This window comes from Salvelinus fontinalis, chromosome 31 (assembly GCF_029448725.1).
Source record: "Salvelinus fontinalis isolate EN_2023a chromosome 31, ASM2944872v1, whole genome shotgun sequence".
In the NCBI taxonomy this organism is placed as follows: domain Eukaryota; kingdom Metazoa; phylum Chordata; class Actinopteri; order Salmoniformes; family Salmonidae; genus Salvelinus; species Salvelinus fontinalis.
The window spans coordinates 40,240,339-40,267,648 of record NC_074695.1 but is presented as its reverse complement, the minus strand read 5'-3'; the positions used below and the strand labels follow the sequence as shown (position 1 = coordinate 40,267,648).

The 27,310-nt window shown below is 42.0% G+C and overlaps 3 protein-coding genes across 4 annotated transcripts in view; all 3 read right to left on the bottom strand.

Annotated features, from left to right (window-relative positions):
* Positions 1-434: 434 nt before the first annotated feature.
* On the bottom strand, positions 435-1,974 carry her3 (hairy-related 3). Its single transcript, XM_055891046.1, has 4 exons — positions 1,598-1,974; positions 1,365-1,460; positions 1,196-1,277; positions 435-1,017 (listed from the first exon to the last, which is right to left on the bottom strand). Exons 1-4 carry the CDS (start codon positions 1,769-1,771, stop codon positions 503-505), a joined length of 867 nt encoding a protein of 288 aa, XP_055747021.1. The 5' UTR covers positions 1,772-1,974; the 3' UTR covers positions 435-502.
* A 13,884-nt stretch (positions 1,975-15,858) lies between these two features.
* Positions 15,859-24,527, bottom strand: LOC129830236 (taste receptor type 1 member 1). The gene is made up of 6 exons (XM_055892642.1): positions 23,831-24,527; positions 21,228-21,525; positions 20,207-20,950; positions 18,341-18,550; positions 18,110-18,230; positions 15,859-17,826 (listed from the first exon to the last, which is right to left on the bottom strand). Exons 1-6 carry the CDS (start codon positions 24,013-24,015, stop codon positions 16,898-16,900), a joined length of 2,487 nt encoding a protein of 828 aa, XP_055748617.1. The 5' UTR covers positions 24,016-24,527; the 3' UTR covers positions 15,859-16,897.
* Positions 24,528-24,620: 93 nt separating this feature from the next.
* The window catches only part of rer1 (retention in endoplasmic reticulum sorting receptor 1), a 28,699-nt gene continuing 26,009 nt past the window's right edge, over positions 24,621-27,310 (bottom strand). The window contains exons 7-8 of one of the 2 annotated variants that reach the window (XM_055892640.1): positions 27,071-27,125; positions 24,621-25,134 (exon numbers count right to left, since the gene is read on the bottom strand). In XM_055892640.1, the coding sequence (XP_055748615.1) occupies positions 25,124-25,134; positions 27,071-27,125 (66 nt within the window). In that variant the 3' untranslated portion in view covers positions 24,621-25,123. Of the gene's footprint in view, positions 25,135-26,476; positions 27,126-27,310 lie in introns of those variants that run through there. The other variant, XM_055892639.1, reaches the window with a different exon arrangement.

Genomic DNA, 27,310 nt, shown 5'->3' with positions numbered 1-27,310 from the left:
AAAGGGGGAGCGGTTAAGGAAAAGCATTTTTACGGGGTAAAAATACATTTTTGGAATTTTGCAAAGCATTTGGATTAACATTTGCATTGGTGTTATCTATTCTAGTCTATTCAGTAGCCCAATGAAGCCAGCTAAGGTCATGGCTGCTTCAGAGACTGAAGCTAAATATTTAGATGATGAGGAATGGCCTATTTGGCTTGCAAGATGAGTTTAGGTGAATTGTTACTATTGCATTTTATTCTGTGTTGTACAAATTGGTTACTGAATTATTTATTACTTTCATAAAGAAATGTGTGTGTGAATTTCCCACCCATTCACTTTCCCAGTCCACTACCAAATATGACAACAAAAGGCTTATTTAGTTATTTCAGTTCTTTGATTTTATTGATAAAATTTTACAAATCTGTACAATAGTAAAAACAGTATTTAGAAAATACAAATCTACACCGTGCAAATACTACACAAAGTATTTATCAGTTCAAATAAATCTCTATTCAACATGCTACCAAGGACGCCAAACATTGTGCATGGTAACTGCATGGCTGTATTGACCATTTGAGAGACACTTGTTTCTGTAGCATGAGCTGAGACTGTTATTTAGTTTAATCTTATTTGTGGATACGATGACTTGACTGGTCCCTGCGGAGAGTTTAGTAGGTTTGGATTCGGACACGCGCACCGTGGCGCTGTAAGGTTTGAGCGCCCTGATGCACCGGACGAGGGGCACAGTGGTCGGTGCCTTGCTCACTTCGTGCCCAACTGTCGAAGGAAGACGTCTTTGCATCGGGCAGGACACAACAGTTTCGGGCAGCACATGTTTTGCTACCGTGTCGCTGTCCGCGGTGCTGGAGTTCTGAGCCTGTCCTCCGGCGCAGTGCAGACTGCTTGAAAGGTGCGTCAGCATGGTCAAACGACTGCTGCTCTCACTCGAGTTGTCTGCCAAGTACTGGTTCACGCCTGCTAGGCAGCTCCTGAAGCCAGCTTGGTATTCAGCATACTCGGAGTTCATGGAAAATCCTGTAGAAAATGAGAGGAACATTTTGAGTAAATATGGCACCATGCGTAAAACCCAGCCTGTCGAGAATTTCACTTGACAGTAGATCGAATAATTGCTGGTAGTAGCTAATAGTGATAGGCCAGCCTATCTAGGCAAGGCCTAGAACGAGATAACAAATAGTTCTGATGGATAACGCACCACTCTGGACCTTCTGAAGATTTCTCAGATGTTTTACAGTTAGCTCCAAGATGTCCGCTTTCTCGAGTTTGCGTTTTCGAATCTGAAAAGGAGCATACATTTAGCCACTAAGCACTAAAGCACGATTGGTTTGTATCAATTGACCTACTAGATTCGAAGTATTACTTACATTGCTGGTGTAATAATTCTCCAGCAGAGATTTTAACTGGTCCAAACATTTATTTATCCGCGCTCGTCTTTTCTTCTCCATCAATGGTTTGGATACCTTACAAAAAAAGAGGAATAAAGCATTAACAAACAATCCATCAATTACTTTAAAATATTCGTTTTTGACATTCATTTGTTTGAAAGCTATTATTACGTGCCAATAAAGCATGCATGTAGGTAACATAGGTTACACACCTTTTTCCCGTTTATGATTTTGGTCTTGATTACACAATCGGATGTCGACACCATTCTGACGGTAGTTTCTGGTTTGCTAACAGATGTTGTTGACCTGCTGCCTGAACTCTTCCTGGCGCACGAGTGAAGGAATTCTGCCTCCCGATCCGATTTATAGCGTCCCCCACTTAACATCTCAATGCAACAATTGCCCTGGGGTCGCGCGCGCCGAGATGAGCGCTGCTTTGACAGCCCCCAACAACCAATCAGCCAAGAGCTCTCAACGAATAATCTATTGAACGCGTATCATCTCCAAAAGCGGCATATCTTGGACCTCTAACAGCGTAAATATCCTCGAATATTGTGGTCTAAAACTTAATATATTATTATAACGTTATGCTATTTATGGAAAGTAACAGTCATTGCGAAAATTACATTGTCTCCAAAAAACAACGAGCATATATTATCTGTAGTCTTTAACTATATCAACACGTTTAAAGAATTAATGAAATAAAGGTATATTATAGCCTTCCATATCTGGAACATAGATTCTTTTTTTTGTTGAATTTTAGAGCAAGTAGGTTTATAGCCCACTCAATGCTGCCTTATTATTTTAGCTATTTTCATAGCCTTCAATTAGTGTGTGGTGAGCTAATGTCAATGTTCTGTCAACTAAATTATAAAAAATGACTACATGTTCATTGAAATTTGATACAATTTCCATAGGCTAAATGTAAACCTATACCGACACGCCTATAGACACACCAGTAGGCTTCAACATTCAACGTGTGAGGTGAGATTTTACAGAAAAGCGTAGAAAATCACCCCATAATGTGTTGATGTTAATTGTGTTTTGCTCGGTTTGGGGACTCGTACCAGGTCTTGCTATTGATTCTTTTATATCGGAGTTTCACGCCAATGAGGTTAAAGGCAGCACCGTGGAAATTCTCTCCATGTCTCCACAACATTTCGATTTTCTGGTGATACAAGAATCTGAGACACCTGTTGCAACACCCTATGGTCACACACTAAATCGTCTGGCGACCATAAAGCATATCTAGGCCTATCTCAACGATATCCACCATAACATTATAAAGAAGTGAATATGTGAATATGTGTTCCCCATGTTTTTGTTTTCTTCAGAAATAATGCATTGCCACTTTTGTCTTCGCAGGCACCGAGGAGAATCGGTGGGCCGCCCCCTGTCTTGAGGCCCTTGCCTCCGGATTCTTCACACAGCGCCCTCAAAAGGCACAACCCTTGGGAAAGTCATGCCAGCTGAACCGCCTGAACTAGCCCACCTGCACTGCTTTGCGCATCACAGACATTGACAATATACGGGGACCTTCTGGAGAATCGGGGACTTTACCTTGAAGTACAGCCAACCCTGAAGAAATATACATTATAGCCACAACATTAGACAATTTCTATCTTCAGCTTTTTTGTTCTTCTAAAAATCTAAAGGTTTTAAATTATTGTGACGTTAAATAAAGTGGCAGCGGAAGTATCGTGCAAGTAGGCCATATATTATGTAGTCTATAATTGTGGTGTAAATGATTGATAACAGCCGAAGTGAAAAATCTAATGTGAAACGGGACCATGCCATTTGTTGGACACGCGACATGCTCAATGGAGATTCTATAGACTACTTTCAAAGTTGCTTAAGTCCTCTCAAGTTTGATTCCAGACACAATGGATGTGTTCAGATGACAATAAGCGCGCGGGAACAAATGGCGGGGAAAGGGAGAGGGTTTCGGCATTAACATCTCAGTGTATTCAGTTCAGGGACAAGGCGCCCCTGAAAAGAAGGCAGTATATATGCCTACTGAGAGGCCATGGATCTTTTCTTCTGTCCGTTTTGTGTCCACAAAAAGTGGGCTGTATCAAAGATTTCTCTCACTTTCAAACACAAAACCACATTGTCCCGTAAGTCTTTGAAAGGGAGTTGTTAAAGAGAGTTGAGAAAGGCAGTGGCTTAAAGATAGGCCTTGCTAGGCCTGTGTCAGGGAATATTTCCTGGACAGTTTTTTCAGGAAAAGTATGTTTTATTAGAACAGTAGCCTAACAAGGCCTATATACTTTCCACGGGTGGTATAATTTTCATAAACTTACTCAAAAAAAGTTTTTAAGTAATCTTAATTGTAGTGTTTAAAATACATGCAATGTAGCCCGCAGTTGGCCTGTATAATAGCCTGTATAATGGATAGGCTACACATGGACAATGCACAAATATTAATGAGCCTCGCAGACTGTTTTGTATGTTTAATTACTCCAATCGGACATGCAATAAGCCGACAATAACGGATGGAAAACAATAACCTATAAGCCTATGTTGTATTAATCATTGAACTCAAATTATTAATCCTCGATATTTACTGTTTTTAATCAAGGTGATTACATATCATGGTCAAAATAAAAATATATAGCCTATATTTATAAAGCTATGCCTATGTCTACAAATTGTACCTTAAAGGCCATATACAGTGCATTCGGAAAGTATTCAGACCCCTTGACTTTTTCCTCATTTTGTTACGTTACAGCCTTATTCCAAAATTGATTAAGTTATTGTTTCCCTCAATCTACACACAATACCCCATAATGACAAAGTGAAAACAGGTTTTTAGAAATTGTAACAAATGTATAAAAAAAATTAAAACAGAAATAGCTTATTTACATAAGTATTGAGACCCTTTGCTATGAGACTCGAAATTGAGCTCAGGTGCATCCTGTTTACATTGATCATCTTTGAGATGTTTCTACAACTTGATTGGAGTCCACCTGTGGTAAATTCAATTGATTGGAGACGATTTGGAAAGGCACACACATGTCTATATAAGGTCCCACAGTTGACAGTACATGTCAGAGCAAAAACCAAGCCATGAGGTCGAATGAATTGTCCGTAGAGCTCCGAGACAGGATTGCGTCGAGGCACAGATCTGGGAAGGATGCCCAAACATTTCTGCAGCATTGAAGGTCCCCAAGAACACAGTGGACTCCATCATTCTCAAATGGAAGAAGTTTGGAATCACCACGACTCTTCCTAGAGCTGGCCACCTGACCAAATTGAACAATAAGGGAGAAGGGTCTTGGTAAGCGAGGTGACCAAGAACCCGATGGTCACTGACAGTGCTCCAGAGTTTCGCTGTGGAGATGGGAGAACCTTCCAGAAGGACAACCATCTCTACAGCAGTCCACTAATCAGGCCTTTATGGTAGAGTTGCCAAACAGAAGCCACTCCTCAGTAAAAGGCTCATGACAGCCCACTTGGAGTTTGCCAAAAGGCACTGAAATGACTCTAAGACCATGGAAAACAAAGATTCCCTGGTCTGATGAACCCAAGATTGAGCTCTTTGGCGTGAATGCCAAGCGTCACATCTGGAGGAAACCTGGCACCATCCCTACGGTGAAGCATGATGGTGGCAGCATCATGTTGTGGGGATGTTTTTCAGTGGAAGGGACTGGGAGACTAGTCAGGATCAAGGGAAAGATGAACACGAGAAAAGTACAGAGAGATCCTGCTCCAGAGCTCTCAGGACCTCAGACTGGGGCAAAGGTTTACCTTTCAACAGGACAACGACCCTAAGCACACAGCCAAGACAATGCAGGAGTGGCTTCTGTACAAGTCTCTGAATGTCCTTGAGTGGCCCAGCCAAAGCCCGGATTTGAACCCGATCGAACATCTTTAGAGATACCTGAAAATAGCTGTGCAGCGATAGATCCTGAGAGGATCTGCAGAGAAGAATGGGAGAAACTCCCCAAATACATTTACATTTACATTTTAGTCATTTAGCAGACGCTCTTATCCAGAGCGACTTACAGTAGAGTGCATACATTTTATTACATTTTACATACTGAGACAAGGATATCCCTACCGGCCAAACCCTCCCTAACCCGGACGACGCTAAGCCAATTGTGCGTCGCCCCACGGACCTCCCGGTTGCGGTCGGCTGCGACAGAGCCTGGGCGCAAACCCAGCCCAGCCTGGACGTGAACCCAGAGACTCTGGTGGCGCAGCTAGCACTGCGATGCAGTGCCCTAGACCACTGCGCCACCCGGGAGGTCAGGTGTGCCAAACTTGTAGCGTCATACTCAAGAAAACTCGAGGCTGTAATCGCTGCCAAAGGTGCTTCAACAAAGTACTGAATAAAGGGTCTGAATACTTACGTAAATGTGGTATTTCAGTTTTTCTATTTTTTATACATTTGCAAAAATGTATAAAAACCTGTTTTTGCTTTGTCATAATAGAGTACTGTGTGTAGATTGATGAGAAGAAAACAACTATTTAATCAATTTCAGAATGAGGCTGTAACGTAACAAAATGTGGAAAAGGTCAAGGGGTCTGAATACTTTCCGAATGTACTGTATGCTGTTCAAATTGCGTAAAATGTACCGAAAAATTGGTGCCGCAATTTCGATGCTATGTTTTCAAGTGATAATGCAACGTTTAATCAGTATGAAATCTGACCGCTCTGCTTTGGTGTATGAAGGCTGGTTCTCCTCCTTTGTTCTGGTCTCTGCATTATGTCGTCGCTTTCACGCTCTGAGTTAACATGCACCGTGTAAAACCTGATTTCAGCATGGCAAGTTGGCAACATGGCAAACTTTGTTCTTTTTTGTTGTTGTTGCAAGCGCACACTGGAATGATTTCACGTTAATTACGCGGTGTGTTATATCAGTTATCACTGGTTATAGGCGAGTTCAGAATATGGAGGGGCTATTCAGAATATTGAATACAACTATTTATCGAATTAATATAATGTTAAACGAATTGAATGAGTTACAATTCACAAAAGTTAGATTTTTTTCCCCTGCATGGGCTTTAAAAATGTCTTTAACTGGGTTATACGTCACTCCCTTTCTTGCAGCTCTCAAAAGAATTGGCACCTCTCCATGATAATAGCTCAACGAGCGACTTGTGTCCAAAATGGGCATGATAATGACGTACCATTAAATAACAAGTTAAGTGTATGTTTATAAAAGGACCTCAGACTTTTTCCCTCCACTTTCACTTTTCTCCCTCGAGTAACTCATTAACCACAACAGTCTATTGTCATGTATGCCTGCCAGGGGGACCTGACAAAGAGTGCTGTAATAATTGGAGTATTCGAGAACTTGTTAACAACAATTAGTGAAGCAATTATACAATTACCTGCAATAAACTGTTTTTCTCCAGAGGAAAACTCGCCCCCATTAGCAAGAGAATGGCTATACATTACACAGCAAAGTTCAGGTAAATCGAATGGAGATTACTTTTGGAAAAGTAGACATGTATAGTGTGAATTGCCACATGCATATTCCAGCATTGTATTAGGCTCAGCCATTGGCTCATATACATGTTGGCTTTTAAAATGCTTCACAATGCATCTAATAACCTACAGTCTTAAAAGAAAAGTTATATATATAACCAATAAGGGTTATATTGCTTGCTTCATATTGGCACCCCTAAAAGTTCAATATAGAACCCTAATGAACCCCCTTTTTAAAAAAAATGAACATATGGGTTCTATTTAGAACAGTTAGGGCTGCCATATATGAAGCAAGCTATATAACCATTTTAGAACCATTTTTTTCTGAGTGTAGCCTACAATAAATTGGCCAAATACAGGCGTAATATTTGGAACTGAAAGTTGCCAAAATGAAGTTGCCAAACATAAAGCTGTTGGGCAAGAAAAAAACGATAGACTTATTTAAAGATGTGAAGGCAATTTCACACATAGAGACTGCAACGGGTCTCTGAGAGCGAAGCAAATCGAGGAACCGCCTCTTAACTATTCAGGGATCAGACGCAAACTGGAGGATGCAAAACCTTTATTATGGGCCTACACTTGGGGAGTTTGAAACGAATTCACTCAGGTGCTGACGCTGGTGCACTGTTTATATCGAATAATCTACATCCTTCGAAATTGCGGAAGGGGGATAAATAAAAGCCACGCGACGGGCCTGTTGGCGAAGCTCTGATCAAACATCAAATATCATGAATTTCTATAGACTGGTCTCCAGGTTATTTAAGGGTCTTTACTTTGGTTAAGGCGCACAATAGGTTGTGTTTGGCTATTTGCACCGGGGTTACCGTCTGAATAGAACAGAGGTCCACATTAACATCGCTTAGGGTTTTCTCAAGGGCCGAAATGAACTAGTGGAAAGTAACTTTATAACTCGCAGAGGATGAACCCTTTGTCAAGCGCTCCACTGAAAGACACAAGCACCTAACAAAAGAGAGACGTCATTGTTAAACACTATGGCTCATGGGTATTGATGCGCCTTGAATTGCTAAACATCTGCCATTTACTTTGCAACCACTTCAACCGATTTGAATACGAATAAAGTGTCTGTGCTTCTTAGTAGTCCGCACTATCTTTGCCCGTGCGTAAAACAACAGAGTTGCCAAGCGTATGAGCGGATTAGAAATCGAAACTTTTGAGCTAGGCCTAAACATATGGCTCCCCGATGGCATCGAAAAAGAACGAACTGCTAAAAAATGTTTTATTGGAAACTGACTGAGAGAAGAAGGATATGATCCACAAGTCAAACAATAGGAATCCTTGATATCAGGCCTGATTGTCAAAACGTTCTTCGTTTCTTATTTATCTGCTCACAAAAAGGGACACCAAACGTTACTTGCGCTATTAGTTAAGCCTGCATGAGACTATTCAATGAATATGAATCCAGTTTCACTCTTTCTTTTTAAACCTGAAATTCTAACTTTCTTTCTGTAAAAAAAATAATTGTGCGTAATTACGCAGTTGGTCCATCAATAGGCCTGCTTAATGACCAAAATAGAGAGATAGAGAGAGCGAGAAAGGATCACTAGCAACCAACTACTGTATGTATGGATATTAGGCCTAGTCAATCTTAAATTCTAAGAATTTTGTAGCCTACTCACTTCGTTAATAATCAAACCAAATTGCGCTTCAATGTATTACCGACGGAGTGGATGATAGAGTTCTCGACTCAATCAAAAAGGCATGGGCTATATTCTGTAGGCTACTGCTATATTCTGTAGGCTACTGCTATATTCTGTAGGCTACTGCTATATTCTGTAGTTACCCATTTGTTTTCTTTTAATGACTAGTCATAGGAGAAACAAGGGGTTGTGGCATACGAGGTGGCATGTAAAAAGCATAAGAAACAGACAACTCTGACAACGCTTTTGCCTACTTGCGCACGACAGTTATTCCAACACAATAGACCAACTGTATAGTTATCATTTCTTACTGAAATCGAGTCCAAATACTGTAAGTCTATATAAGCATTTAAGAAATAGCCCGGGTACACAGCTGGTGGGTGAATCAAAGAAAGACGTTCTTGTGACCCGTTTTCTGCAGCAGGTTTTCCCAGGGTTCGTCCTTTATATGGCAAAAGTGGAAAATCGGAGTGTACAACTGAAAAGCCAGGGGGCGTTCCTCCAATTTTCCTCGCTCCATATTTTGCAGGGCAGAGAAATATGCATTCTCTCCCTCACTATCAGCAAGTAACATGGTTGCTGATGCCGTTAGAAGACAGGCAAATAAACCATTGGATAGGATATACCAGATCTAAAAGCATGACCTTTTTCCATACAATATTTTGTAATATTAGCTAAATGTTTCCAATAGCCATTAGCCAATTAATTGAGATAGTTATATTTTTATTATCATCAACTTTTTCCATAGAGAAAAGTCCTGCTTTTTTAACAAACGTTTATATCCTAAAATGGATATGCTCGCTGTTTGAAATGTCCAAATAATATAACTTAATCGACGTGTGTGGCGTGTATCATGCATCTACCCTAAAATTGGTATGAAATCGTCAATTTGTTGGTGTCAGCGTTCAGCTGGCTAGGCGCGCCATATGCCATGCTTAGTGGCACTATTTACCGATTCGTTCCTAGTTTCACGGTCCATCCTCCTCTTCTTCTTGCCAGAGAATTGAATGACAACAACAAAATAGCAATTTACCCTCTGAAATGGTCCCATACCCCCCAAGGTATGAGTCCTTTCCCTTTCCATCAGGGGAACCCTCTGGATTTCACTTAATGGTTTCAAATTTGACAGTGTGCTCTATCAAAATCCTTGGTCATTATCCTTACTTTTTTTTTTACAGGACAAATTTAAGAGCTAAATATGTGAGAATGTGTGTGTGTGTGTGTGTGTGCAAAAGTTTGTCAAAGGTTACAATTTAGATTAAAATAAAAAATATAGGCTAAAGCTGAATTAGTCTGTGAGACTTTAATTCGGCTGTAGAACACATCCTCTTTCTACGTTTCTGAATATTGCAAGTTCACCTACCCCAATGCCCTCATGAATTAGTTGTAATGAAGGTACAAAACTGTTGTAGCATCCTTGGTAGAATATACACTATATATACCAAAGTATGTGGACGCACCTTCAAATGAGTTGATTCGGGCTATTTCAGCAACACCACATTGCTGACAGGTGTATAAAATCGAGCACATAGTCATGCAATCTCCATAGACAAACATTGGCAGTAGAATGGCCTTACTGAAGAGCTCAGTGACTTTCAACGTGGCACCATCACGGGATGCCACCTTTCCAACATGTCAGTTTGTCAATTCTCTGCCCTGCTAGAGCTGCCCCAGTCAACTGTAAGTGTTATTATTGTGAAGTGGAAACATCTAGGAGCAAAAATGGCTTTGCCGCAAAGTGATAGACCACACAAGCTCATAGAACAGGACCGATGAGTGCTGACGCGCTTAGCACTACTGAGTTCCAAACTGCCTCTGGAAGCAACGTCAGCACAAGAACTGTTAGTTGGGGAGCTTCATGAAATTAGTTTCCATGGCCAAGCAGTCGCACACAAGCTTAAGATCACCATACGCAATGCCTAGTGTCAGCTGGAGTGATTTATAGTTCGCCACACATTCTCTGGAGGGATGAATCACGCTTCACCATCTGGCAGTAGGGCGGACGAATCTGGGTTTGGAGGATGCCAGGAGAACGCTACCTGCTCGAATGCATAGTGCCAACTGTAAAGTTTTGTGGAGGAGGAATAATGGTCTGGGGCTGTTTTTCATGGTTCGGACTGGGCCCCTTAGTTCCAGTGAAGAGAAATCTTAATGCTACAGCATACAATGACATTCCAGACGATTCTGTACTTCCAACTTTGTGGCAACAGTTTGGGGAAGGCCCTTTCCTATTTCAGAATGACAATGCCCACGTGCACAAAGCGAGGTCCACACAAATAGTTTGTTGAGATCAGTGTGGAAGAACTTGACTGGCTTGCACAAAGCCCTGACCTCAACCCCAACAAACACCTTTGGGATGAATTGGAACACCAACTGTTAGCCAGGCCTAATCTCCCAACATCAGTGCCCAACCTCACTAATGCTTGTGGCTGAATATAAGCAAGTCTCCGCAGCACTGTTCCAACATTTAGTGGAAAGCCTTCCCAGAAGAATGGAGGCTTTTATAGCAGCAAAGGGGGGACCAATTCCATATTAATGCCTATGATTTTGGAAGGAGATGTTGGACAAGCAGGTGTCCACATACTTTTGGTAATGTAGTGTAATTGACCAATTTCAAGAATGTGCAAATAAACACAAAATACTGAGTTAAAAAAAAATATATTCAACCGTTATTTTACCAGGTAAGTTGACTGAGAACACATTCTCATTTACAGCAACAACCTGGGGAATAGTTACAGGGGAGAGGAAGTAGCCAATTGTAATTTTAACTTAGTGCGTTAATATAAATGAGTGATCTAAAATAATCATTCTAGAAGTTTAGCCACAAATAATTAGACTTTGTTTTACAAATCTAATGTTCATAAAAAATGTAATAAAACATGATAACGGAAAAGCAACCATCTTTTAGGATAGTTTCATCACCTAAAAAATACAAATTTTACCCATGAAAGGAGCTAGGGTCAGAAGACTGCTGCCAGATGGCTTTGGGAGTGACTGGAGGTAACAGAAGAGCACAGGCCCAGCCATTTTATTTAGTGTCAAGGTCTACTGGCACCACCCTCTGGTAAAATAATGTATAAACTTTACACATCAAAAGTGTGATTGGCAGCTTAAGTGTAATAGGATAAAAAGCACACAAGGAGAATATAAGGAGTACATTTACTTCAAACTTTTGCAGCGTAATGACAATTTGCTTTGATATGCCTAAGACTCATGACATCTGTTCTAAAATTATGCAATATGCGAGCCTACTTAATTCTTATTTTAGATACATATACTTATATCAAAAGGTGTTATAGATATAAATCATACCAGCATAAATACAGTGCTTCAGAAAATATTCATGCCCCTTGACTTATTCCACATTTTGTTTTGTTACAGCCTGAATTTTAAATTGATTAAAATAATTTTTATTTTCACCCATCTACACACAATTCCACATAATGACAAAGTGAAAACATGTTTATAGAAGTTTTTGCTAATGTATTCCAAATTAAATACAAAAATATATAATTTACATAAAGAGATCACAGCTCTGAGTCAATACATGTTAGAATCACCTTTGGTAGCAATTTCAGCTGTGAGCCTTTCTGGGTAAGTCTCTAAGAGTTTTGCACACCTGGATTGTACAATATTTGCACATTATTCTTTTAAAATTCTTCAAGCTCTGTCAAGTTGGTTGTTGATTCTAGCTAGACAGCCCTTTTCAAGACTTGCAATACATTTTCAAGCCTATTTAAGTCGAAACTGTAACTAGGCCATTCAGAAACATTCAACTTCATCTTGGTAAGCAACTCCGGTGTATATTTGGCCTTGTGTTTTAGGTTATTGTCCTGCTGAAAGGAGAATTTGTCTCCCAGTGTCTGTTGGAAAGCAGACTGAACCATGTTTCCCTGTAACAGTCCTGACCTATTTATGTTAGTTTTTATGTGTTTATGGTCAGGGCATGTGTTTTGGGTGGGCAGTCTATGTTATCTGTTTCTATGTTGGTTTCGGTTTGCCTGGTATGGCTCTTGATTAGAGGCAGGTGGTTTGCATTTTCCTCTAATCAAGAGTCATATTTAGGTAGGGCATTATCACTGTGTGTTTGTGGGTGATTGTCTCCTGTGATGTTTTCGTGTTGTTGATGTATTCACTTTTGGAGCTGTTTGGCTGTTCGTATGTTTCGATGTCCGTTCCTGTTCGTGAGTTTACGTTTGTCCATGTAAGTTTATGTTCAGGTTCCGTTTTACGTCGTGTTTGTTATTTTGTAGTTTGAAAGTGTTTTGTTTAGTTTTCGTGTTGCCATCTGCATCGTTGTCAAAAGTAAAATAAAGATGGCATATTTCCCAGACTCCGCATTTTGGTCAGAAGATCCTTCTCTCCTCACCTCTTCCGAGGATGAGGAGAGCGACAGCTATGACAGAATCACCCACCAAAATACAGAGACCAAGCGGTATGGGAAAAATCGACGGAGCAATAAGGACTTTTGGACTTGGGAGGAGATTTTGGACGGTAGAGGACCTTGGGCTCAACCAGGGGAATATCACCGTACAAAGGAGGAATTGGAAGCAGCGAAGGCGGAGCGGCGCTGGTATGAGGAGGCAGCTAGGAGACGTGGATGGAAGCCGGAGAATCAAGCTCGTAACCGGAATTATGAGGGGACTCGTCTTGCACGGAAGCCCGAAAAGCCCGTGAGTAACTCCCAAAAATTTCTTGGGGGGGGGCTAAAGGGTAGTGGGCCAAGGGCAGGTAGGAGACCTGCGCCCACTTCCCAGGCTTACCGTGGAGAGCGGGAGTACGGGCAGGCGCCGTGTTACGCAGTAGAGCGCACGGTGTCTCCTGTACGAGTGCATAGCCCGGTGCGGGTTATTCCACCTCCCCGCACTGGGAGGGCTAGATTGGGTATTGAGCCAGGTGTCATGAGGCCGGCTCAACGCGTCTGGTCTCCAGTGCGTCTCCTCGGGCCGGCATACATGGCACCTGCCTTACGCATGGTTTCCCCGGTTCGCCTACATAGCCCGGTGCGGGTTATTCCACCTCCCTGCACTGGTCGGGCAACCGGGAGCATTCAACCAGGTAAGGTCGGGCAGGCTCAATGCTCAAGAGAGCCAGTACGCCTCCACGGTCCGGTATTTCCGGCACCACCTCCCCGCCCCAGCCTAGTACCTACAGTGTATACACTACGCACTAGGCTACCAGTGCGTATCCTGAGCCCTGTTCCTCCTCCACGCACTCTCCCTGTAGTGCGTGTATCTAGCCCGGTGCCTCCAGTTCCGGCCCCACGCACTAAGCTACCAGTGCGTCTCCAGAGCCCTGTACACACTGTATATTCTCCCCCTACTAATCCTGATGTGCTTGTCCTCAGCCCGGCGTCACCAGTGCCGGTACCACGCATCAGGGATAGAGTAGGCTTTGAGAATACAGTGTGCCCTGTCCCTGCTCCCCGCACTAGTAGGAAGGTGCTTGTCATTAGCACGGTGCCTCCAGTTCCGGCACCACGCACCAGGTCTACAGTGCGCCATATCCGGCCAGAGCCATCCGTCTCCCCAGCGCCATCTGAGCCATCCGTCTCCCCAGCGCCATCTGAGCCATCCGTCTCCCCAGCGCCATCTGAGCCATCCGTCTCCCCAGCGCCATCTGAGCCATCCGTCTCCCCAGCGCCATCTGAGCCATCCGTCTCCCCAGCGCCATCTGAGCCATCTGTCTCCTCAGCGCCATCTGAGCCATCCGTCTCCCCAGCGCCATCTGAGCCATCCGTCTGCCAGGAGCCTGCAAAGCCGCCCGTCTGCCATGAGCCTGCAAAGCCGCCCGTCTGCCATGAGCCTACAGAGCCGTCAGCCAGACAGGAGCCGCTAGAGCCGTCAGCCAGACAGGAGCCGCTAGAGCCGTCAGCCAGACAGGATCCGCCAGAGCCGCCAACCAGACAGGATCTGCCAGAGCCGCCAACCAGACAGGATCTGCCAGAGCCGCCAACCAGACAGGATCTGCCAGAGCCGCCAACCAGACAGGATCTGCCAGAGCCGCCAACCAGACAGGATCTGCCAGAGCCGCCAGCGAGCCATGAGCAGCCAGAGCCGTCAGAGCGCCATGAGCAGCCAGAGCCGTCAAAGAGCCATGAGCAGCCAGAGCCGTCAGTGAGCCATGAGCAGCCAGAGCCGTCAGAGAGCCATGAGCAGCCAGAGCCGTCAGAGCGCCATGAGCGTCGTGAGCCGTCAGCCTGCCATGAGCGTCGAGAGCCGTCAGCCTGCCATGAGCGTCGAGAGCCGTCAGCCTGCCATGAGCGTCGAGAGCCGTCAGCCTGCCATGAGCGTCGAGAGCCGTCAGCCTGCCATGAGCGTCGAGAGCCGTCAGCCTGCCATGAGCGTCGAGAGCCGTCAGCCAGCATGGACCTGCCAGAGCCGTCCAAACAGGACCTGCCAGAGTCCTTCAGCCGGGATCTGCCCCTTGTCCCGGTGCTGCCCCTTGTCCCGGTGCTGCCCCTTGTCCCGGTGCTGCCCCTTGTCCCGGTGCTGCCCCTTGTCCCGGTGCTGCCCCTTGTCCCGGTGCTGCCCCTTGTCCCGGTGCTGCCCCTTGTCCCGGTGCTGCCCCTTATTCCAGTGATGGTCCTTATCCTGGTGCTGCCCCTTGTTCTGGTGCTGCCCCTTGTCCCGGTGCTACCCCTTGTCCCGGTGCTGCCCCTTGTCCTGGTGCTAGCTGTTCATTTAGGGGAAGGTAGTGTTAGGGTGGGCATTAGAAGGGGTAGAAAGAAGAGGGGAGTGACTATGGTGGTACGGGGACAGCGTCCTGAACCGGAACCACCACCGTGGTCAACTGCCCACCCGGACCCCCCCCTGGACTTTGTGCTGGTGCGCCCGGCGTTCGCACCTTGGGGGGGGGGTACTGTAACAGTCCTGACCTATTTATGTTAGTTTTTATGTGTTTATGGTCAGGGCATGTGTTTTGGGTGGGCAGTCTATGTTATCTGTTTCTATGTTGGTTTCGGTTTGCCTGGTATGGCTCTTGATTAGAGGCAGGTGGTTTGCATTTTCCTCTAATCAAGAGTCATATTTAGGTAGGGCATTATCACTGTGTGTTTGTGGGTGATTGTCTCCTGTGATGTTTTCGTGTTGTCGATGTATTCACTTTTGGAGCTGTTTGGCTGTTCGTATGTTTCGATGTCCGTTCCTGTTCGTGAGTTTACGTTTGTCCATGTAAGTTTATGTTCAGGTTCCGTTTTACGTCGTGTTTGTTATTTTGTAGTTTGAAAGTGTTTTGTTTAGTTTTCGTGTTGCCATCTGCATCGTTGTCAAAAGTAAAATAAAGATGGCATATTTCCCAGACTCCGCATTTTGGTCAGAAGATCCTTCTCTCCTCACCTCTTCCGAGGATGAGGAGAGCGACAGCTATGACATTCCCTCTAGGATTTCACCTGTGCTTAGCTTTATTCTGTTTCTTTTCGTACTAAAATAACTCCCGAGTTATTGCCGATGACAACCATACCCATAACATGATGCAGCCACCACCATGCTTGAAAATATGAAGAGTAGTACTCAGTGATGTGTTGGATTTGCTCCAAACATAACACTTTGTATTCAGGTCATAAAGTTAATTTCTTGCCACATTTTTTGCAGTTTTACTTTAGTGCCTTGTTGCAAACAGGATGCATGTTTTGGAATATTTTGTACTGTGTACAGGCTTCTTTCTTTTCACTTTGTCAATTAGGTTAGTATTGTGGAGAAACTACAATGCTGTTGATCCATCCTCAGTTTTCTCCTATCACAGCCATTAAACTCTGTAACTGTTTTAAAGTCACCACCGGATTCACTGTGAAATCCCTGAGCAGTTTCCTTCCTCTCCGGCAACTGAGTTAGGAAGGACGCCTGTATTTTTGTAGTGACTGGATGTATTGATACCACAGGAGGTTCGTGACACCTTAATAGGTGGAATGTTATCAAATACATAAATCACATGGTTTTCATGTGTTTAATGCCATTCCATTTACTCCGTTCCAGCCATTATTATGAGCTGTCCTCCCCTCAGCAGCCTCCATGATTGATATACCATCCAAAGTTTACAGAGATGAAGTAGTCATGCAAAAATCATGTTAAAGTCCATGCAATTTATTACGTGACTTGATTAAACAACCTTTTACTCCTGAACTTATTTAGGCTTGCCATAACAAAGGGCTTGAATACTTATTGATTCAAGACATTTCAGCTTTTCATTTTTTATTATTTAGTAAACATTTTTACAAACATAATTCCAATTTGACATTATGGGGTATTGTGTGTAGGCCAGCGACCCAAAATCTCAATTTAATCCATTATAGATTCAGGCTGTAAGACAACAAAATGTTGAAAAAGTCTAGGGGTAAGATTTATCAATACTAGTAAACAATTCTAGCAAGAAAAGCAATTCCTTGATTCAGTAAAACAGTTGAAATGAACTATTTTCCACTACTTACTACTGATGTTTTGAGTATAACGTTGGATGATCTCTTGGAAATGCTGTTGTGTATTTTTCTGTGGCTGAAAGATAATGATGTAGCACTTAGGGAGGAAGTAGCAGAAGAGGATGCTGTATGAACTGGAAAGCACTGACATTGCATTGAATAACTGTAAATATTTACCATGGTATAATATGCTTGCTGTACAGAAAATGATCCATGTAAGTATAAGGAAAAGCAGGTACAAGGTGATTGCTTTGGACTCGTTGTAGTTTTTGGGCAGGTCTTTCCCCATGTATGAGAAAATAAAGCAAAGACTTGCCAAGACTATAGTCAATAACAAGAACATGATCACTGTTCTTCTCATGGCACACTTTAGTATTATTTGATCTCTGTATGATGTCATGTCATTGATTGGTGTGGGAGGGCTGGCAGTGAACACTGTTGTAAGCAACAACAGCTGAAGAACAAAGACTATGGCTATGAGCCACCACTGTCCATTGTGCTTCACCCACCAGCTGTGAATCTTAGGGAACTTGGTGGCCATTTTGAAAATGCACACTATTTGAAAGGAGCGCACAGCGAAACAGCCTAAACAGACAGTGTAGAACAACAAAAATAGAAAATATCTCAACACACAATTGGTCACTGTTGGTTTCCCAAAGAAAAAGAACACACTGATACTACTTGCACTCAAGCAGCCCAGAAGAAGGAAACACATTGGCCCGCCGGCAGACTTAACAACCGGCTTGTCATAGTTGAGTGCAAAAAGAATGACAATGGCTAGTGTTAGCGCTAACAGTACGCCTGTGGAAAACATGAGTGTGATGGCGACAGGGTCTGTGAAAAGTATATACTCCACTGAACGCTGTGTGCAAAAGGTGCTTCCTGGTTTGGACCACTCTGTCTTCCCACAGTCGATGCAGTTGTATGGGTCGTCTGTTTGGCAAGAAGACGATAGTCAATGATGAGCCAGACATCATGCATGCATTATATCATCTCCAGTGGAAGAGCTCATGAGGACAGAATTAGTAGGTCTATGGTAACATTTGGACCAGGTGTGAAGTGTGTTTTCTAGTAGGAAGTAAAACACCAAAAACAAGCTGAAACAAAAATCTACATAAATAATGTCATATTCCTTTTCTTCTTACTTTAACCCGCATGAGTGTCAATGGACACCATAATCCAATAAGATTTCTCTCTTTATCTCTGGACCTCTTACCTGTGTAGTTAACATAAGTCATACCAGGGCAGACGTTACACTGGAAACAACATTGATGGAGTCCATCTTTCTTCTTTGCAAATCCTTCTGAACATTCAGGGGAACAGCGTGCGACAGGCACCTTGAGAAAGACCAAAGGTTGCGATCAAATGGCGTTTGTCATACATGTAAAATAGAAAAATATGATTCATTAATGATTTATGATTTATTAAAACCAGAAAAATGACTTACTTGGTCAGCATACCAGTGAATTTTAGTGTTGTTGATAGAGAAGGGAACGGCAACTGTTGGATCAGTTTCATAAGAGCCCACTTTCTCGGCCTGGTCACTCTGGTTCCAGAAAACAATAGCATAAGAAGTAGATGTCGGGTCTCCATTGCTGTCAAACTCAATATGCCGGTTCAATATTGTGAAATTTGACCTCTTTAATTCTTGGAGAAGCTGAAATCAGACAAGAATGAGGTGTTGCAAGAACATTTGCGGTGTGTAAACACTATAACAATGTTATAGGGATTATTCACTATTGATTCACACTTTCAAAGGTTCACACCTTTGTGTGGACATTTAAAAGGTAGACTTAGCAATGACAACATCAGACACATTGGGGTACGTTTATGATTACTGACATCAACAAAAACTGCCACAATTGGCTTTTCCAAATGTGGAAATATCGGCATGCCCGAAGTGAGGCCACAAATTAGAGCAAACTAGTAATGGCTGTCCTGGCAGGCTCAAATGTTGTTTCTATTGATGCTGTTGTCTGTAAGCAGGAAGTTTCCCTGCAGTGTATGATGATGTCATATTGCTAAGTCTACCTTTAAAGACACACTCCAGCCTCCCCATCACCTCATTTATCACAAGTGTAGCCTAGATGCATCCTTTCAATTGATGTATTCTTCAATATTGTAACGCCATTTCTCTTCAAACAAAAGTATGTGGACACCCTTTCAAATTAGTGGATTCAGATATTTCAGCCACTCCCCATGTATAAAATCGAGCACACAGCCATGCAATCGCCATAGACAAACATTGGCAGTAGAATGGCCCGTACTGAAGAGCTCAGGGACTTACAACGTGGCACCATCATAAGATGCCTCCTTTCCAACAAGGAGTAAGACTTTCTGCCCTGATAGACCTGCCCCAGTCAACTAAGTGCTATTATTGTAATGCAGAAATGTCTAGTAGCAACAACAGCTCAGCCGCGAAGTGGTAGGCCACACAAGCTCACAGAACGGGACCACCGAGTGTCCTCGGTTGCAACAATTACTACCGAGCTCCAAACTGCCTCTGGAAGTAATGTCAGCATAAGAACTGTCCTTCGGGAGCTTCATGAAATGGGTTTCGACGGACGAGCAGCCACACACAAGCCTAAGATCACCATACGCAATGCCAAGCATTGGCTGGAGTGGTTTAAAGCTCGCCACAACTGGACTCTGAAGCAGTGGAATGTGTTCTCTGGACTAATGAATCACGCTTCAAAATCTTTCACTCGGACGGACAAATCTGGGTTTGGTGGATGCCAGGAGAACGCTACCTGCCCTAATGTATAGTGCCAACTGCAAAGTTTGGTGGAGGAGGAATAATGGTCTGGGTCTGTTTTTCAGGCTAGGCCCCTTAGAACCAGTGAAAGAAAATCTTAACGCTACAGCATACAATGACATTCTAGACGATTCTGTACTTCCAACTTTGTGGCAACAGTTTGGGGAAGGCCCTGTTTCAGCATGATTCCCCTGTGCAAAAAGCGAGGTCCATACAGAAATGGTTTGTAACGAGATTGTGTGGAGGGACTTGACAGGCCTGCACAGAGCCCTGGCCTCATCAAACACTTTTGGGATGAATTGGAGCGCCGACTGCGAGCCAGGCCTAATCACCCAACACCAGTGCCCAACATCACTAATGCCCTTGTGGCTGAATGGAAGGAAGTCCTCGCAGCAATGTTCCAACATCTAGTGGAAAGCCTTCCAGAAGACTGGAGGCTGTTATAGCAGCAAAGAGGGTACCAACTCCATATTAATGCCAATGATTTTGGAATGTTTGACGAGCAGGTGTCCACATACTTTGGCCATGTAGTGTATATGCAACGTTTCAAATGCTTACCATAAATGGATACACAGTTACATTGTCACTGCATCCCTTAATGTCACATAGTAACAAATTATGTAACGCGTGGGCCATAGCATAAATGGCAGAGTAAGTTGCGAAAGAATATGATGGGTTTTCACCAATGATCTCTTCTGGGCTCACATCACTGCAGAGGTCACAAGCTTGATTGCATGTTTGTCTGGATGGTGTTTGTTCACAGGTTGTAGGACTATTATTCCTTTGTGTTTGGGACAAATAGACAAAATCCTTAAACCCAGGTAATGGCATCACTGTCTCTGTTATTCCAATGATGGTGCCAATCGCCTTGATTCCACTCAATCTGGGGAGGTTCTTGTTCAAGGACCAACTGTCGCCTGCAATCCACACCTTGTTGTGTATGTTGTGCTTGATTGCCGATTTAATGAATGCAACAGCGCTGCTCTGCCCGGCAAAAACGATAATGACCTCTATGCTAAGACCCTCTAACTGTTGAAGTATTTCATAGTGATCAGACATTTCATTGAGCTCTTTTGCATAAGCCAAGCAGATCTTAGTGTCTTTCAGCTTGCTTTTAAACAGCTGTAGGCCATTTTGACTGTTCTCATCGCCGCTGCTGACAAATGCAACCCAGTTCCAATTAAAGTGCTGTATAATCAGAATGATCAGATGTATTAAGTCTTTGTTACTAGCTGTGGTTCGCAGGAATGAGGGATATTTCCACTTGTCGCTTAGAACAGAACTGGAGGACCCATAATTTACCTGTGAAGAAAAAGATTTCCATTTTAGACACACATAGACAAGAATAACCCCAATAGGGGGGTGACCTACCCAACCCTCCTCGCAGAGAGCTACTAGGAGTGCAGAATTGTATTCCAGCCATGCTCTAACACGCCTGATTCAGTTAATCAAGCTCCTGATGTTAGAGAAGGGCTGGAATAAATACCTGCACACCCAGTAGCTCTCTGGGTGTACCCCAGCCTTAATACACTTTTTTTTTTTTAAGTGATCAAAATGACCTAAAGTAAGTATGTATTACCATGGGAATTAGATTCATCGCAAACAAGGGAGCAACAGTCATGGACTCCATGCTTCTAAATGGACCGGCCACAGCTATGACTTTGGACAGATACTTGTTGACACACCTCCGAACTTGAATTGATCCATTTCTGGAGATCATATTTAAGATTGACTGAAAGTTGAATTTGTCTGAGCAGTGGTCGAATATCTCATAACCGAGCGATACATTGGGCAGGATGAGGCTGGAGTTATTGATCTCTTGTACAGCGAACCTCATCACCTGAAACATCCGATAACTTGACAAGGTAAACGACTGTCTGTGGAAAGAGGAACAGTGTGTACACACAGCAAATTAGTAGATTTTTCCTGGTGTGACTACTGGCATATGCAATTTGAAATGTTTAATCACTTCACATACTGCGGTTTGTTTCACCTAATTTGTCAACTTACTTTGTTAAAGGGGAAGTTTAGTATTTTACAACTTAAAGGAAAGATTCACCCATTTTGAATGTTATATATTGTTTTGTGCATGTCTGAGTGATGTTCTATCAATTCCCAGGGTTATTTCATGTTTTCATGTGTATCTGAGCTATTGCTTTTCAAGAAGGTATAAATACAGCCGGTATGACGAGTTTTGCATCACAACAGCCATTACAAACTTTAGCTAACTTTATCCAACAGTTAAAAACAGTGGGAGTGATTGGGGCATGAGGCACATAGGGCAAGAATGTAATCAACTCAAGTATTTGGTTTAAGATTACTTTAAAATGTGATTTGGCCCCTCTTTTATCATGTGCCACATGCCCCAATCACTTGATTTATTTTTAGCTGGCAGTAGTTAAAGTTAGCTGAAGTTTGTGATGGCTGTTTAAAGAAAACCATACCATGGATTACAGTTTATCCTGACCAGTAGACTACTTTCAAGGTGTTTAACCATCTAACATGAAGTTGTAAAAAACTCAACATTCCCTTTAAAGTGTCAATCTGCGATTGGTGCATCCATTGTTTAACTTTAAATTAATGATATATACACATTGTTTCTTATATTCTTATAATTGACTTCATGAGCTTAGTTCAACAATCGTATAGTGATGGGCCGTTCACGAACAAACTGATCTTTTTGAATGGCTCTTTTGGATGAACGTCGGGAACTGAATCACATCTGTAAAAGAGCCGTTCACTTAGTTCCCTGAGTTGCATACTACTACTGCTTTCTGAGCTCCAGACAACGATTATCTGTAGATACATTATAAAAACATTCTCTGAAGATTGTAATTCCTCACTGCAGGAACAATAGATAGTGAGGGGAGAGACATTTTTTGGTCCACCACACATTTTTGCCTTGCGTTCATTTTTTCCTCTCTTTTTTGTTGCAGACCACAATAATTTGCTCAGGTAAAAGAACATTTGAACTCATATCACGATCTCACATAATGGCAGGCAAAGAGGGTTTAGGAGTAACTGATTACATGTAATCAATTGCATGTAATCTGATTACAAAAAAACTAACCAAAAAAATATTGTAATCCGATTACGGATACACATTTTAAAGTAACAACTAGGATTACTTCTTGGATTACTTTTCAATTCAGAAAGGATGTTTGTGGGAAAAAATACATGGACACCTTTCTGTTTTCTCAATGACATTCAATTCAGAATTTAAAAAATATGCAAGTTTAACTGTTCCACCTGAGCGAGTCTGACCACAAGTCGGAGACTACTATTATGACACATCAAATGCGTTTGCTGGATCCTTTTTGTCTTCTAATGCCTCAAGGGGAAAGTAATCCAAAAGCAACAAAAAGTTACATTACCGATTACAATTTTGGACAGGTAACTAGTAACAGATTCCATTTAAAGAAAGTAACCTACCCAACCCTGCAGGCAAGTTTGTAGGCTTTATATGAGAGATTAGCAATTTTGACAACGTTTCAGGTACATTTTTAAGAGCTAATGAGCGAAGAGCTGTTTGGGAGTCAAATTAATGTCTCTCTTAGCTGAACGAATGTGCCGGTTTACTGAAAAGACTTGGAATGCCCATCACTACGTCGTACCCCATCAGAACCCAACATAGTTTTTTTTACCCCAATGTTAGTAAACAATGTAATTGTAGAGCAACACTGTTGTCTCAAAAAACATTTGAAACTATCATTTTGATCTCATGGAGGGTCAGTCCCCGCCTCCATAGTATATACTGTACATTTGAAAGTGGTTACATTTCTCCAGCCCCATCCCTCAGCTATTTACCAAAACAGAGGTGGGGTGCCTGCTTTTTTATTGTTTGAACTGCAGATTGCTCCTTTAAGTGAGGTTAAACATTTGGTATAATACATTTACAGTACTATAACATTTCACGTAACTTACATGGAAGTTTTGTGATTGAACTCAGGTGTCTCCAACTCAGTTTCTGGAGAGGTACTGGGTATGCAGGCTTTTATTTCAACCCAACACTAGAACAAGTTGACAAGCAACTTGGTCTTCAGTACGAAAATTGCTTAATTAAATTGGTTGTGTTAATATTGGGCTGGAAGAACAACTGCACGCCCAGTGGCTCTCCAGGACCAGAGCTACGATTTCCCTGATGGTTGAAAGGTATGTTGAATGGTGTGCTACAGCACTCACCGAGAGCAATCCACAATCACCGGTCGGTTGTAAACAACTGAGCTGTTGCGATGATGAATATCGAAAAGGCCTCCCAGTATGTAGTCTCCATATAGTTTAAACTCAGAGGGTGAGCAAGAATATGATTCAGGTAAGGCATGCTGAAAAGAACCCAGCATTACCAGCAAGGCCAGGAGATGTTTCATCGTTGCCTTCACATGTAGTCAGTCTGAGAAGATCAGAGGGGCTGTGTCTACACCAAATGCTCAGGTACTGGTGAAGATGGCTCCCCCACTTTGCATAGGGATGCTTTACATGCAATGATTTTATATGCACCATTACATCAGGCAGGAGTTCCTCACAGTCAGACTGGAAGCAAATGCGCAGCACTGAACAGGAAATCCATGACCCGAAGTGAAATAGAAATATGCATTGAATTGCTGGTACTGGTTTAAAAGGATGAATGGTGTGGTAAAGGAGTTGGCACCAAGAGCATTGATTGATTTCACTGTCCAACTCTACCCAGGTGGGTCAAATGTACCATGACTAGCTCCATCCTTTCTGCAAATGCAACATTTGAGCAATGATTAATGGACTTGTTTTCCAAACACAAGATGTGTCAGTGAATAGATACACAATATACCTCATACAGTAATACACATGTAGCAATGTAATAGTTATTTCTAAAAAGCAGATATGGATGAAAGCTGACAAAATGTCAGCGGTCCCAAAACATGAAGCAGAAACAGCCACCTCACTAGAAGGGACAGTTTCTTTAATAGCATTCGGAGTGAAAAAAATACACTTAAAGTTATTAAAATCAAGTTTTGTTTATAATTGCAGCACAAGAAAAAACAAGAACATGCAATCTCTTTCTTGAGAAAGTGTTTATAAATCTAGAATCCAATTTTACCAGTTTTGTTTTCATTCATTTTTTTTAATGTAATATGATAAATTGAACACTTGGAAATAGTAGCCCATTATGTTCGAAGAAAAAATAACATGTTCAAAATAATCTCTAAACAAATGTTATCTTTGCCATATATATAAATCCGCAAAACAACTCTTGGAAACATGATGTACTTTGACAGGGGGAAAAAAATCTGATCCTTCTTTACAGTGCTGATCAAAGGTTTTCCAAAATGTCTCTCTGGTTACCAAAAATACTACTGCACACTTTTCATAAGATACCCGACCGGCATACTGATAAAAATGCCCAAAAATGTGAGGGGTGGGGGCCAAAAAAAAGGAAAAAAAGTGTTCACAACCCCCTTCATCCATTTGTTACATTAAAAGCTCTCAATCTCAATTTTCTTATGTTTCCTCTGCAAAAGAAGAGAGAGAAAATATTTTGGTTTGGAATGATTAGATTATGACCACATATTTGTCTAAAGTAAAATACAGAATATGAGTTTATCAAGGCTGCTATATTTGCATGGAATGGACCCCAGTTTCTAAACAGTTGGCCTCAGTGTATAAGGTATTTTGGAAGGAAATAATAATTATAACACAGGTATGATACTATAAAGTACATTTTAAAGTAACTGTCCAGAGAAAATCTAACTTTTCTGTTAACTCATACAAAAATAATGTTGACGACTCTTCTATACTCGTACATTTCAAAAACCACACCTCAAACTTGTGTCATACACACCTTTAAAAAAAAAATACTAGCCATTAAAAAAAAAATACTAGCCATTTCCTCATGGTGGATGTTGTCATCCTCCTGAGGATGAGCTGGCCAATCAGCGGTATACTTGAATTCATATTTTTTATGACCGGTATACGCCCACACCATTCTGTTGGGATATGCCCACACCATTCTGTTGGGATATGCCCACACCATTTCAACACAGAAAAGTTGTTGTTTTACATATTTAATAACCATTTTTTGGAAGGAAAACTATTTCACCCCTATTGTAATTAATTATAGGTCATATTTCATAGAAATCTGGAAACACTGGACAGTTACTTTAAGAATTCTAATCTCGAAAAATGAACAATTTAAAATTATATTCACAGGGGAGTGCATCGCACAAATCTGAGGTTTAACTTGATTGGCTCGTCCATAGCTAGATGCCACCTCCATAAAGTAATCTCTATCATTTAGTTTCCAGGAGTGCTGAATGACACAGTATTATATTTATCTTCAACTGTACAAGCAAAGCGTCTTTTGACATGATGGGAAAGCAGATGGACTAATCACAAAAAGGGATTATATGGCTACATAGGGCAAAACAAGAACACATTTGAATAAAATCAGCCACACTTAACTTGAACGAGGCATTCTTAAACCTCACTGTACATAATGTCTTAAAGAAAACATGACATGAAACATTTCATAATCCTCCATGATGGTTTATTCTCTGGAGAGTACACTAACTCGGTCTTGGCCATGCAGTGATTTGCACTCTGAGCTGACTTGTTATCTAGCCAACCTCCTATACATAAATCACTGCTTTTGCCATAAAAGAGATGGTTGGATTATGGTTCTGAATAGTTACAGTATGATTGGTATTGTATGTAGCTAGTGAAGCCTTGTTCAAGTGAAGCATAACCAGTCATTGAAAATTAACAGTGGACAAATTTAGGTTGGTGGGGGGGCGGGGGGGGGGGTGGGTTCAAGCCGGCGCAAAAATACACTTGATCTCAGAGACACATCATTCATCAATTTAAATATTTCATATTTACTTCAATTTCAAAATGTTACATCTTATCGTTATTTCAATCTAAACCTAAAGACTTCCCATAATTACACGTTATAAACGAGTAGGTACCAAGTCTTCAATCAAAAGTAGTTACTTTCCTTGGAGACAGAGCAGTGCACAGCAGTTGAAAAGGGATAGTCGTTAAGAATCCACAACTGAAATTTCTACTGAAATTCATCCAGTGCCGCCCCCTCTAGCAGAGTTTATACTTACCCCATGGGGTTACAAGGCAAAGGGCGACACTGCGTTTCATCCACTGACTTAAGACAATGTTATCCCGTAGCTGCGAGATGGCTCGCCAACTCATATCCCCATAATAACCAAAGGCAGAGTTCTCGTGACTACAGCAATCCTCAGCACTAATAACATCCATCACTGTCACCATTTTGGATCAAAACTCTCATCCCATTTCTCTTTTTCCCCCCAATCCCCTCACAGATAATCATTGACCCCTGTTCCCCACCATATACTCTTTTTACACAACTTTTAATTTTCAAAATGGGGGAGGGGGGGTTATTTTAACTAGCAAAAGGTTTCCCTGTGTCTTCCTTGCCTCTGTAAGTCCTCTTCCCGTGTGTGAAGGGTAGGTATCTGTACTTGACCATATGCTGGAAGTAGGAGAAAAGACGGAGTTAGCCACATTGTAATTCAAAGAAAGTAACAGCACAGTTCACATTTTGCTGCTTTAAAAATGAAAATGTATTACATTTAAAAAAAATCCTACACATGTACACAACCTATACATTCTGAAAGTGAAAGAAAATGTAAGAAAATGTTCCAAATAAATAAATAA

What these genes read in the sequence shown, in the direction of transcription:
- her3 (XM_055891046.1), bottom strand. Translation starts at nt 1,771, where the DNA reads ATGTTAAGTGGGGGACGCTATAAATCGGATCGGGAGGCAGAATTCCTT. An exon ending in AGAATTATTACACCAGCAAT is followed by an intron (nt 1,278 to 1,364) that starts GTAAGTAATACT and finishes GCTCCTTTTCAG; the next exon opens with ATTCGAAAACGCAAACTCGA. An exon ending in TCTTCAGAAGGTCCAGAGTG is followed by an intron (nt 1,018 to 1,195) that starts GTGCGTTATCCA and finishes CATTTTCTACAG; the next exon opens with GATTTTCCATGAACTCCGAG.
- LOC129830236 (XM_055892642.1), bottom strand. Translation starts at nt 24,015, where the DNA reads ATGAAACATCTCCTGGCCTTGCTGGTAATGCTGGGTTCTTTTCAGCAT. An exon ending in CGATGAATCTAATTCCCATG is followed by an intron (nt 20,951 to 21,227) that starts GTAATACATACT and finishes TTTTCTTCACAG; the next exon opens with GTAAATTATGGGTCCTCCAG. An exon ending in TAACTGTGTATCCATTTATG is followed by an intron (nt 18,551 to 20,206) that starts GTAAGCATTTGA and finishes GTCTGATTTCAG; the next exon opens with CTTCTCCAAGAATTAAAGAG.